This window comes from Diadema setosum, chromosome 7 (assembly GCF_964275005.1).
Source record: "Diadema setosum chromosome 7, eeDiaSeto1, whole genome shotgun sequence".
In the NCBI taxonomy this organism is placed as follows: domain Eukaryota; kingdom Metazoa; phylum Echinodermata; class Echinoidea; order Diadematoida; family Diadematidae; genus Diadema; species Diadema setosum.
The window spans coordinates 5791098-5804450 of NC_092691.1; the positions used below are offsets into that span (position 1 = coordinate 5791098).

Consider the following 13353-nt stretch of genomic DNA (forward strand, 5'->3'; position numbering starts at 1 on the left):
TAAATATTGGAAAGAAAGAACACACTCTGGAAAAGTTTGAACTGAGGAAAGAGGCTCTGAAGTATACAGGGACTATTCAAGCGCTTAATCCTTACACTAACTAAGCCGTGCTACCTACGCAATGAATGGGACAAAAAACAAGATGTAAACGACTGAAGCAATAACAATGAAGGAATTATCAAATTACGCTGAATTTGAGCATGATCTATAAATTAACACATTCTGTCCATGATAAATGTCAACTTTCAAAGCAATAGCATCATCCTTTCAAAAGTTGTTAGAGTAAGGAAGTAAAGAGTGTGCAAAGGATTTTAAAGAAATGAAAAGGGACCTCTAAGAAAAACCTGATCACACTACTTTACCAATTAAAGGGGTTGTAGAAAAACTGCTGAAAACCCACTTTATGATCCCAAATTCAAAAATAATGTAGAAGAAGAATAGGTCTTTCAGAAAATATGGAAAACTCAAAATTAAAGGGACTGTACAGTACTGGTTGAGGTGCATGGGGATTCATGTTTTGAACATTCCTATTAAGTGAGATAATGAGAAACCTCTTATGAAATATGAAAGAGCATGTAATTTTAAGAAGGATTCAACGTTTATTTGATGAAAATTGGTTTTCAAATGGCTGAGATATTAAAAAAAAAGTGATGATAATAATAAAAGGCGACAGGCCACGCCTGTTATTGGGATCTCTTTGTTTCACCTTGTTTTTGGATATCTCAGCCATTTCAAAACCCATTTTCATCAAATCAACTTTTGATACCCCTTAGAATTGCATGCTCTTTTACATCTCATAGAGTGGTTTCTGAATATCTCACAAAAAGTTAAAAGCTAAATCCTCACCTTAACCAGAACTGTACACACCCTTTAACTCTGTTGACCCGTTTCACCATTCTCGAGTCCTCGCGTAAAATTAAGGGGTGCGACTTTTTGTTTGTTTTGTGATGTACGTCACATTATGCTTATATGTATATTGCTGACATAACACACTCAGTACCACACCTTATTTCAGCTTAGAGTTTAATCACAGGTTCTATACTTCTCTCTTACTCATTTATTGTCTCAATTGTGTGTTACACCGTGGACCTACTACACATTGACATTCATCATTTCGTTAATCAGTGCATGCTTCTGTCTATGTCAAAAGTGTCTCAAAACATTTAAACATTTTCCCTGCCTATATGATCTTATGATCTACGCAATCCGGAGCAAAACATAACGTAGCTTTGAAAAATCTAACCAATAAACAGAGACGCACAGAAGATAATATCTGTCTTAAATCAAGAAAAATACACGTGCAGTTGCGGATATGTATTGGTAAATCAGTGCTCAGACATTTGCATTAGCGAAATGCACGTATTTATAAAGAGAAAAGCCAACTTTTAAACTTATTGATTATGACTTGTAATCTCATTCCCCCCCTTTTCCACACATTTTTCTAGAGTAAAAACAGATACTGGAAGTCTGAAAATACATACAAAATTACATTCTTTACCCACCCACCCCCCCCCCCCCGGAAAAAAAGGACAAACCAACAAACCCTGGACCTCGTTGATAAGGCAAGCTTAGACTAAGCTTTCGTTTTCTCGTTCAAGTTGTGGAGTTTATACGAAGTACATGTATAAGGGGCATGAATGTTTACAGTCTATTGTATAGGTACATTATTTGAAGACAAATACAATGCACTGAGACTAAGATGTACAATTTTTGCACCTGGCATGCCTAGGCAACCATATATTGACCAACTCAGAACCTGAAGTAGTAGCTGCAGCTGAGCTATCATTGCGCAGTTGTAACGATCTTCGTATACGCATTCCGTTACTGCTGAAGAAGATTTTGGGATCAGTGCTACAGACTACACAGCGAGTCAAACCTCACAGCACGTTGTTCTTTTTACTCAGTTTCCCCAATATTCCCATTAGCAAGCCCCATTCGGCAAGACTTTCGCCACAGTCACAGTCGCTCGGTCAAGTGGCCGCCAGCAACGCGGCGGACGAGACGATCATCAGTGCGCCCACGACGCTGCTCCACGACGGAACGTTGCCGAAGAAGACGAACTGGAAGACGAAAGAGAAGATGATTGTCGAGTTACGCATAAGCGTGACCGAAGCTGCCGCTTCTCGTTTCAGAGCTTCACCGGTCAGAGCCTGTGACACCAGACCTGTGGATGACAAGCGAATCATTCATATGGTTTAAGAATTTGATTGTAGAACGGGTTTATAAGGCCATTATAAAAAATAGGGCAAAATAAAGCATTTCATACCTTACTTGTAGTATAATAAGTACAATATAAATATTCTCAGAGTTGTGATTAAAGCTATCCCATATTTTCTATTATTTTCTTTGTTTTTAGCAAGTATAATCGCAAATGCCTCAGTGTGAAAACTGATGTATCACAATGCTCAGTTCTAGGACCTCTATCATTACATATATATATATATATATATATATATATATATATATATTTTTTTTTTTTTTTTGGCTATACAGTATATCGTAGTGAATGATACTGTGAATTCTTCGAAGATTTTGAAATTTCCGTTATTTGCCGACGATACTGTTGTGCTTTTCTCTCATAAAGATTATCCTCATTAATCTCCACAATGAATCATCAACTTAAAAATATTAAATGAATGGTTTAAGACTAATTAACAGGGTTTTTTAACTTTTGTAGAATAAAAATGATATTTCATCCAAGAGGTAGAAAATTGCTGTCTCAAACCCAAAATGTTATGATTAATAATATTTCCATTGATAGAACCGAGTCGATATCTTTTCTAGGGATCTCATTCTTGAATCTCTTGACTGGAAATACCATGTTGCAGATATCTGTTCTAAATTGTCAATGAATGTATATGTTTTATCAAAATTAAAAAATGTATTATCTTTCAATATTTTGGTAAATATTTATAATGTAATAATTCTACCTCATCTTATTGCAGTGAAATGTGGGGGAACATACAGAGTACACATTAACAGATTATTATGCTTTAAAAACGAGCTTTACGTATAATAAGCAATAATCATTTTATTTTTCCAAGTTCACCTATCTTTGTGCAATTTCGGATACTTCAAATTTTTGATCAGGTCAAACTGAAGGTTTTGTTGTTTATGTTTAAATGTCATCAAAATATGTTGCCCGAAGTATTCAACAACATGTTGCAGATGAATTCCTCATTCCACTCACCTGCTCACAGGATCTATCCCACCCGGGAACGCTATCATTTTCGGAAACCTTTGACTTACTCAACTCTTAAGATTGCAATCTATTCGTTTCACAGGTATCACGGAATGGAATTCGATTGATGGTGATCTTAAATCTAGTACTACCCTTTCCGGGTTTAAAGTTCTATCTAAACAGTGTATAAACAGATGGTATCCACGACTGATATCATTTCCTTTCTTCCTCTGCCTTTCTTTCTCTTATCTCTTATTCTCTGTACACTTAGGATGCATGTGTGTGTGTGTGTGTGTGCGTGTGTGTGTGTGTGTGTGTGTGCGTGTGTGGCAACAACTTAAGCCAAGGTATATCTTTGTTTTTGTTAGCTCATGAATAATGTACTTATATGTGGGTGTTATTTCACTTTTATGGACTGATCTTGTGTGTGCATTGGTCCATGACAGTCACAACAAGTGTTGGTTGAATGTATTTTACCTATTTTGTTTGAGGGCTCCAGCTACTGTAGCACATAATTGCTTCTTAGGAGTCCTGGCATGTATTTGTTTCTTTGTACTGACCTGGATATTGTTCTGTATTTTGCCAATGAGATGAGATGAGATGAGATGAGATGAGATGAGATGAGGTGAGATGAGATGAGATGAGATGAGAGGAGATGAGATGAGGATGAGATGAAATACCTATCTCAAATTGACAAGAATGGAAATAACTACGTAGTTTTGCGATCAAAACCTTTCGCACTACTAACCAACTATTCTGTTTTCCTTCTTGTATGATATGTTTGTTTTCTTTTCGAAGAAAGGTAAGTTTAACTTGACTGTTGCTCCTTTAGATGTCAGACAAGTTTGTTTTAGTAATATGCCAGGAATAACAATCATGATAATGTCAACGATGATGATAATAGAATTATAAGGAAGTTAATGACATAAAGCATAAGAAAATGAAGAAAATAATAAGACTTAGAGTGTTCTTAATGTGGCGCCAACTTCAGGCATGGTCGCTTTTCGCTTGCACTACGTAGCAAATCGACATTTATCGGGGTGATCGATCACTCGATATACTCCCACTTCGTCTAATAGCCAATTAGTCTCAACCCACATGGTCTAATCCCATTTCGTCCTCCACCAGTATGTGTTCATCTAATGACCATTTTAATCCAATTGCTACTTAGCCTCATTACCAGTTGGTCTACTTCCAGATGGGCTATGCTCATTTCGTCTAATACCCACAGTTTATTAGACAAAATGAAAAAAAAATCCAAGGAGTCAAAATTGCAATTAGACCATCTGGTGATTAGACAAAATGATAATTAGTCAAACTGGACGTCAGACCAAGTGAGCATTAGACCAAATGGACATTAGACGAAATTGATAGTATAAACCAAATGAGTTTAGCCGTAGTGGTGTTTGACGAACTGGGAAGTAGACCATCTGATATTAGATAAAGTGACAATAAACCACACATCAGTAGCCTACTAGTTTGCTTTTCTTCCCTCTTCTGGTTTCATGCAGCAGTAGTGTGCCATATTTTTCGTGAAATCACTTCTTTAGTAGAGATGTTGTTTGATGGCAACTGAACAAGATGTATACCCGACGCCCTGACACACACATTTGAACCCACCCACACCGTCTTGTCCGTTCGTCCAAGTCGCCGGAATATCACATAAATCAATAAACTCACAATCAAGGATCATCTCGACGCACGTTTAGTCTCCTCTCTGTAATTTCACATGATTCCTGAGATATCATATTTTATACAGAAAAATATACAAACATAAACCAACACGTGATAAAGTAGGCCTATACACTGCAGGTTCATACGCATAAAACAGAAGATTACGACAGGAAAAGAAAGAGGAAGGTGAAAGTCTACAAACCTGCAACAATTTCCGGTATCAAAAACTTCCAGTCACGAAAGGGCGGTATACTGATGCCTTCTACCATCGCCATGACAACGCATGAATACAATGTCACTCCAATGAATGTGACGCAAATGATGAGTGATTGTGGCGTCGACTGTGAAAGTTTTCGCGAAATGACGAAAGACAGTGAGGACCCCACGGGTACAAGTAGCGCTAGCAGAAGGTAGAATTTGTCCGGAGACGAGTTCGTTGTCTCCATCTCGAAGCCGTAATGAGGGAGAGCGTTGATGAGGAACTGCGGCTTGTATATGAAAATTATTCCAGTCCAGGCAAGAAGAGTCAGGTGTATATGTTTCTGTAGCCAAGCCTCGCCTAGCAGCACGATACTCAGCAATCCGCTGAAGACCGGGGTGACACCGAAAATGGCAGATGCGTCTCCTGAAGAAACGGTGAGTATTAGCGAAAGAGAAACATAATCAGCAAAAACCAATGGCTCTACAAATCGGCAACTGAGTTCTTTACATTTGCACCCACACACTAAATCACATGTTGGGTCTGCTCACAAGCGATCAACCCAATATCCAATGGAACATTACGGAGTGTATTTGCAGTGGTATTAATAGTGACAAGTAAGGTTATAAACATGAGCGACATCGCTGACCGTAATTATGCACCTAAACTGCATTGCTGAAACAAGAAAAAAAAATGTTTCTAGATTAATTCCGCATTTAGAAAATTACTTGTGAGGAAAAATGTGTGTAGATGTATAAATCCAAACACATAATATTATTTTTATCACTTCACTATTAGAGTTTTGGGTTATGTTTAATTTGTTTGGATAAGGTTTAATCAAAGTATAATAATACCTTATTGCTTTAAGGTTTAATGGCGGTGAGCCATTGTCAATGATATTGAGATAAACATGAAGGTAAGTAATGACTCACCCATAGGCACTTTCTGATACACGGCGTATATCGTCATCATCGCCACAAACGATGAGAAAGAGCGCATGACAAGCCATCCAAGAGTTCCGATTGGTAAGTTTGGTAGGAGGTTTCCTGAAGTTGACCAATGGCCTTTCGCGAGACACCACACCAACATGAATCCGCCAATCACAACTGCCCGGACTAAAGTGATTTGTAAGAAGGTCGAACTAGTGGCGAGTTTGGTCATCAGAGACGAGATGGACACCGTAAAGCCAGACATAAATGCCAAGAAGAGACCACTGATATGTGGCGTTCCATCTTTTTTCTTTGACGCCCGGGAGTTTCGGTGATCGTTGGCTGCAGCAGCCATTGCAGAGGTGACAGCACCTACAGTAGTACTTTACACCAAAAATCCTGACGTCATTCTTCATGCTAATAAAACATTGGTGATGTCATTATTGTCAACTTTTATCTTTTACATAGACAAAAAACAAGGTAAGTATTATTCTCATATCAAATAACGAATACCAGATGCATTTAAAACTTTTAGTTACGAGTCCCTATCAAAGTGTAAATTAAAAGCAAATTAAAGGTGGGATTTTAAAGTACTCATGCTGCGCACGCACACTATAATGCTAGAAAAATAAAGTTAATGATAATAATGTGAACATAAGAAGAGCGTAAATATCAATAACAATTATTACCAACAAACTGTGTAGAAAGGGGAAATTATACTCTTACTAAGGTGCCAGTACAAAACAGAATCAGTAAACATGTTTTAAATTAGCATACGTAACTATGGCAACGAGGGCGTTTTTCACTTACTTGTACCCTTTTTTGTGTGTTTTGCGTGCCGATTGGCACAGAAAAACATCTAGCATCGTACACATTGTCCTAAGTCCATAGACCAGGGAGGGTTAAAATCGTTTTGTAATTCTCTCTTCGCACAATAGACTTTCGAGTCTCATCATTTCACACTGGATTATATTTATAATGTAACAGCGTTAAAAGTAAATTAAAAAAAAAAAATGTCCCCTCGCCTAGCTGTGCTACATCATGATCGCCTGATGATGTCAGATTGAAACCCGATTCCAACCCCGGATTCCACTTTGGTGGACGTTCCGCGCACCCCAAAAACAAACAAACAAACAAAAACAAAAAACAATAACAAAAACAAAAACAAAGCAAAAAACAACAACAACAAAACAAAACAAAAACACATATGATATGCATAGTCTATGTCTTTCGGTAACGTGTTAATGAACTGAGTGGTCTGTTCCAAATTTGATTTCATTCGATTCAGTTGGTCTAATTATATGCCTATTTTGTCTTGTGAAGTATTAGAGGTCACCAAGATACGTATCTTGCATGCGATAATGAATCCCCTTGTTAGCTCATGTGATTGTTTCTTTCAGTGTACACCAAAATAGTAGAAGCACCAAAGTCAGGACAAGCACGATTATGGTCTATTGTATATTGTGTAACTTCATCCTGTATTTGTAGTTTCCAACAGCTTGACACCCCATATCACGACTGTAGCAGATCAAACATTTTGTAACCGAATATTTTTGTAACAGATAACCAATGATAACAAACGGAAGAGACACGGATCGCCTATCTCAAATTAGGCATGGCTGTGTGCACATGCAGGGTATTGTTCAATTCGGTGGGCACGATATTTACATGACAAATGTCTACTCTGGTGCACATAACTACGTCCTGCACTCCAAGAAAAATAGGTTCAACTTTGCACCTGTACGTGTAACGCACTGGCAGCACATTTACGGGTGCGGTTTTCCACCTTTCAGTCCAGAAAGGTGCAAAATTGTACCCGTGAAGGTGCTACAATAATATCACAAATAAAAAATGGTGAAGTTGAATCTATTTTTCCTATAGTGTAAAAGACGTATTTATGTGAACCATGTTAGAAATTTGTCACAATTATATGTCGTACACAACGATTTGAACAACGACAACGTACCTTGGGGGGAGAAGTTGCAATGAGGAAGATGTAAACATGTTTTCGCGTTTCTGTCTTCTAGAACGAACATAAGCCTTCAGTTTTACTGCTCAGGCAAACTACATGTATTCGTGTTCGTCTTCAGTATACTTTTCACACAGTTTTTATTCAAAGGCATGTTGCATAGCTAAATCTGGCATTGTTTATTTGGTTTATTTCTTTGCTTGTTTTAAATTTCACAGGGGACCAAATCTCATCAATTGTAATTACGACCAAGCAAATATAGTACATTCGTTCAAGCATCTATCCATACAGAGTTTATCACTCACTCACCTAGACTGAGTCCACTTCAGTGAATGATCCCTCAGTGTCCGGGTCCAGCAGCCGATAATTTCTAATACATGCTCGTCACAACTGGCTTATTGGGATTTTATGATATCATATATCTAGACCGAAATAGCTATAAAGCACCGTGTACACTGTAAGCGACATGCAGTAGTTACCTTCAGATATGTTTCAGGACGATCGTCAGTTAGTCATACAGTCACTATAAAACTGCTAGGACGTTTTATCGTTGTATATCGTCTTCCGAAAAGTGTTTTGCCTTGTGTAAAGCTCCTTATAATGATCTTCAATGAACTCGCACTTTGGACTTTTCGCGATTAACAACAGACGAATGTAGATTGTAACGATAAAGGTTGAAGAGCAGGAAATTCCACAGCCTGCTTCTCCCTGTATTACTAAATTATGCACCCCGGCAAATTTAAATGGTAGAATTTACACATTATACACGGCGAAATACTGAAATATGCCCCGTTTTGATGCTGCGAAGGCAAAAGGACTATAAAAACCAACTACTCTCGCGTTCTCCTGTTGTCCCCTAGCTCACTGGTATGGTGCAGGTACCAGCAATTTTATTGAAAGCAGGTAAGGTAATGGACTATCTTGGTTTGAATCATTTCAGTCTCTAAACGCTGGCTATGTTAGAGATACGAGAATGTCTTTCGAAATTCTTCTTCGTTTTCTCTTCAGTTCTATCTTTCGAAGAGTGGTATAATAAGAAACGCGTGAGCTTACATTACGCACACAGACACATCAAAGACTTTTCGAAGACACGAGTCATACACACACAGTCATAATATAGGCGCAGGTGCACACACAAGTGAGGTCACATGGACATCAGGCGTCAGACAGACAGACAGTAAATTAGATGTATCTAATGATTTTTGTTACAATAAAAGGCTTGTGTGTTGGTAGCAACGGAAAGTGAAAACCTAATAACACGCACGCATACATTTAATATTTCGTATCGAATGAGATAAGAATGGAAAGGCGATAATTTCCAAGTATGTACTGCTATTTTCTTTTTTAATTTGCGAGTTCATCAAGTGGCTGCCTTTTGATTCAAGAGTCGATTTGTTATTTTTTTTTTCTTTACCCGGCATTCAATTGCCAACTCTCTGGGAAGAGTCTGCGTTTTCTTTTTCTTTTTTTTTTCTGTTTTGACCTTGCCTTTTCTAGACTGTAACCTTTCAACTCTTTTTCTTTTTCATTCAAAGGACGTGGTACATCATTTCGTTTCATTTCATTTCATTTCATTTCATTTCATTTCATTTCATTTCATTTCCACAAAAAAAAATCAGTATACAATTTAACATTTGCATACATACGGGATCAATGCAGCTCGTTTATTATTGTAGAGAAAACATAGCTTAAAAGAAATTTAATGCAATCATACAATAGGTAAACTGTAACAGAATTGCATCAGGGAAAAGTTGCAGGAAATGGAGGAAACTGCTAAATAACCTGGCTGGTAGAATGCAAACCATTCATGGGCAAAAACCAGTAGGAATAAGCAAACAAAACTTAACGATATTTTGCCTGAGAAACAAGGGAAGACAGGGAAAAGAAATCATAAAACAAATCATACGAATACAACAGCACACACACACCAACATAGACAAAACAGCATTCTAATAAAGAGGACACGCATTGAAAGAATAGACAGAAGATCAAAGTGGACAGGAAAAGGGGAACAGTAAAATGAGCAAAGGAAGAAGAACTCAAAGGCTAATAACAACGTACACGAGCTAACCAAAGAATAGGGAGCTTTAGATTTTAGACGCGCAGACGTTCAAAGGGAAAAAAAAAAACATGGTCTGAGCGTGCGCAGTAGCACACGTCAAGCTACTGCGCACGCTCAGACCATGTTTTTTTTTCCCTTTGAACGTCCGCGCGTCTAAAATCTAAAGCTCCCTATTACCAGGGAGACGACGTTGTTCAGATGAATCAATCAAAATTAATGACAATAAAGTAATGGAATAAATTTACGGCTTTCAAAAATCCAAATGCCACAGATGTAGGAATTGAGAAGAAATTTCTTTAAGAAAGTTAAATTATTAAAAGTCAAAGCTTCCCCTATGCTGTTATCAAGACAATTCAGAAATAAAACAGAATATAGATTTTTGTTAAAATGGTCCAAGGCAATAGCAAATTAAATGAAATTCATTAGATTGTCAGGTAGAATATGAATGCACGGTTTTGTTTTTGATAAAGAGAGAATCAAACACAAAAGGGAGGGATCGATTTATTAGTTTGTACATGAACTCTTCAAATAATGAATCTTTAACGTGCTTCTTTCACGTAATAAGACGTTTGTATGAAATATCTATGATTCATTACAGTAATATGAAGATCTTTTTTTTTCTGCGATGAGTTGTTTTTTTTTTCTAAATACGAGGAACATGTGTTGCCCCAAGGGAGTACGCCATATTTCAAGTAGGAGCCTATAGTGTAAAATCAAATATGATTAGGCCTATATACAGTAGCATTAGTAGGAATTATTGTACAAAACAAATGCTTTAAATGCTTTTTAATACTTCACAAAAAATAACAATATGCTTTTTAATGCCTTTCTCTTACTTTCTATTTTCTCCCTTTCAACAAAGCATAGTGTGATAAGTGAGATATTTTCAATGCTTTATCGAGAAAAAAAAAAACATATGCTTTTAATGCTTTACTCTAATTTCCTACATTCTCCTTCTGAGCAAAGCAAAGTGTGATAAGGGAGAGATTCTTAATGCTTTGCAAAAAAAAGAAACATGATTTTTAATGCTGTAAAAAAACATGCTTTTTTAATGCTTTACTCTAATTTTCTATTTCTGAACAAAGTAAAGCGTGATAACTGACAGATCTACTTGGCTGAAGGAGAAGACAGAAAAAAAAAAGATAATGTGATTATACAGGAATTAAAAGAGAGTGTATTTCTCTGGTGTTTCTCTCTTTTTCATTCTGATTCTCTCTCTCTCTCTCTCTCTCTCTCTGGTCTAATATCATATCTCTTAAGACTCATAGTAGTAAGTTTAATAATGTACAGAGTATATAGTTTCCATTATAATTAGTTCCATGAGGAGTGAAAGGATTATCCAATTACACTAGCAAAATAATTAATAAGTATACCAGGAGGCTGAGGTGTAGAAGTGACGTGAGATTTTACATCACTGACCTCTACATTAGCGATGCTTTTCCACTTTACAACCTATGTTTTGGAACGTGATAATATGACTCGTGAACAACGATATCGGATGGAATGGAGTTTACGTCCGAGCATCCTGGAGATAAAAAGATAAACAAAAATATCTTAAAAAGAAAGAATGAAAGAAAGTAGAGAAATTAGAATTACTGCTGAAACAGTTGTGTTTGTACTGCTATCATAATCATTTGCTTCCAATATATCAATATATCAATATATATATATATATATACATATATATATATATATATATATATATATATATATATAATGGTGCACGTAATCAACACTCCTTTCAGCAGTCAAAGTAACTTTTGGACACTTGTGAAAGGCGCTAAAAGAACAGTTATAAGTTAGAAGTCACGGCAAAAACGAAAAAAAAAATAGCAATAATAGAATTTAAGAGATTCAGAAGCCATTCCTATAAATACACATTTCATTTTCTGTTTTTTTTTTTTAATTAGTATTGTGGAGACTCCTTGTTTCGACAATTGGTCACATGCATGGCCATAAACCAAACTTGAGAATATACAAGGATTTTGTGAGAGCGTGTAATTGTAATGTCGTAGGATTTTTCACTTCAGAGTTATTCGTGACTGTATGCTATGAACCATTTCTCTTCCATTATCAACAACGTCTCAGCAATGAGCTACATATGCATTCAAAACGTGTTTATCAATTTCATTTGTATCATCTCACGCTATGACCTTTCTCTCTCCAAAGCCCCCAAAACGGAATTCCCTTTCAAGATTATTTTGTACTATTTCCCCAATTAGGATTAAAAAAAGTCTCATCCTGTTAACTCAACACAGGAGATTCAGCGCACAACTGATCATCGTGGTTTGTTGTTTTCAACGGAAAGGTTCAGGGTTCGAGACATAATTATCATGATATTTCAACTGTATCCTTAAAGGAATCGTACAGTTTTGGTTGAGACCTAATATCAGGTTTCTAACACTTTTTGGTGAGATAATGAGAAAACTCTTATGAAATATGAAAGAGCATGTAATGCTATGAGGAATTCAACGTTTATTTAATGAAAATTGGTTTTGAAATGGCTGAGATATCCAAAATAGAGCGATTCTAATGAAGTGTGGGACCCACACGTTATTACGATTGCTCTGTTTTACTTTGTTTTTAGATGTTTCAGTCATTCCAAACCCGGTTTTCATCAAATAAACTTTGAATTCCTCTTAAAATTGTATGCTCTGTACTACATCATAAGTGTTTTCTTGGTGTCTCGCAAAAAGTTAAAAGCCCAATTCTCATCTCCATCAATACTGTATCATCCCTTTAAACAAGCCACATTATCTCCGCTGTAGCCACAGGTATTAATGATTATCCAGTAGGAAAGTTAAATGTTATTGTTTTCAGATTTTACAATACGAATTTTACGAAAAGAGCATAGCAGAACGTTAGCACGGTAAGTTCCTTTGGCATGTTTGGTACACGTGTAGGTATTATTCGATCTATAGGATCATGCAGGGTAAATGTTTGTTTGGAAACTGCATGGACGAAAATGACAAAGTGCATGCAATGGGTATGCTAATAGTGGTATTTTCCTGTGTTTTGTAAACTCGGGATATTAGAATCACAATTTAAAAAAAAAAAAAAAAAAAATCTCCATCACAGTATTCTATCTGGCGGATCCAGACGGAAGGGGGCGCGCCCCATCTTTAATTTGTTTACTTTTTTTTCAGATAAAAGAAATAACAAAGAAAAAAAAAGAAAGGAGGGTGTACTGGGCTCATGTGCCCCTTTTACTTATTTTATTTCTTTTTGTTTCTTTTTTTACATAAAAGTATGCCCCCAGAAAATTGAGTTTAATCCTTGTCAGCTGATGAAACCCGGAAGTGGCACCTTGCTTTGTGCCCCCCCCCCCTTCTCCAGCCT

At 36.7% G+C, this 13353-nt stretch overlaps 1 protein-coding gene across 1 annotated transcript; it reads right to left on the reverse strand.

Moving 5' to 3' along the window:
* Positions 1–1550: 1550 nt before the first annotated feature.
* On the reverse strand, positions 1551–8454 carry LOC140230921 (solute carrier family 35 member G1-like). Its single transcript, XM_072311061.1, has 4 exons — positions 8262–8454; positions 5987–6366; positions 5058–5480; positions 1551–2164 (listed from the first exon to the last, which is right to left on the reverse strand). Exons 2-4 carry the CDS (start codon positions 6336–6338, stop codon positions 1971–1973), a joined length of 969 nt encoding a protein of 322 aa, XP_072167162.1. The 5' UTR covers positions 6339–6366; positions 8262–8454; the 3' UTR covers positions 1551–1970.
* Positions 8455–13353: the final 4899 nt, after the last annotated feature.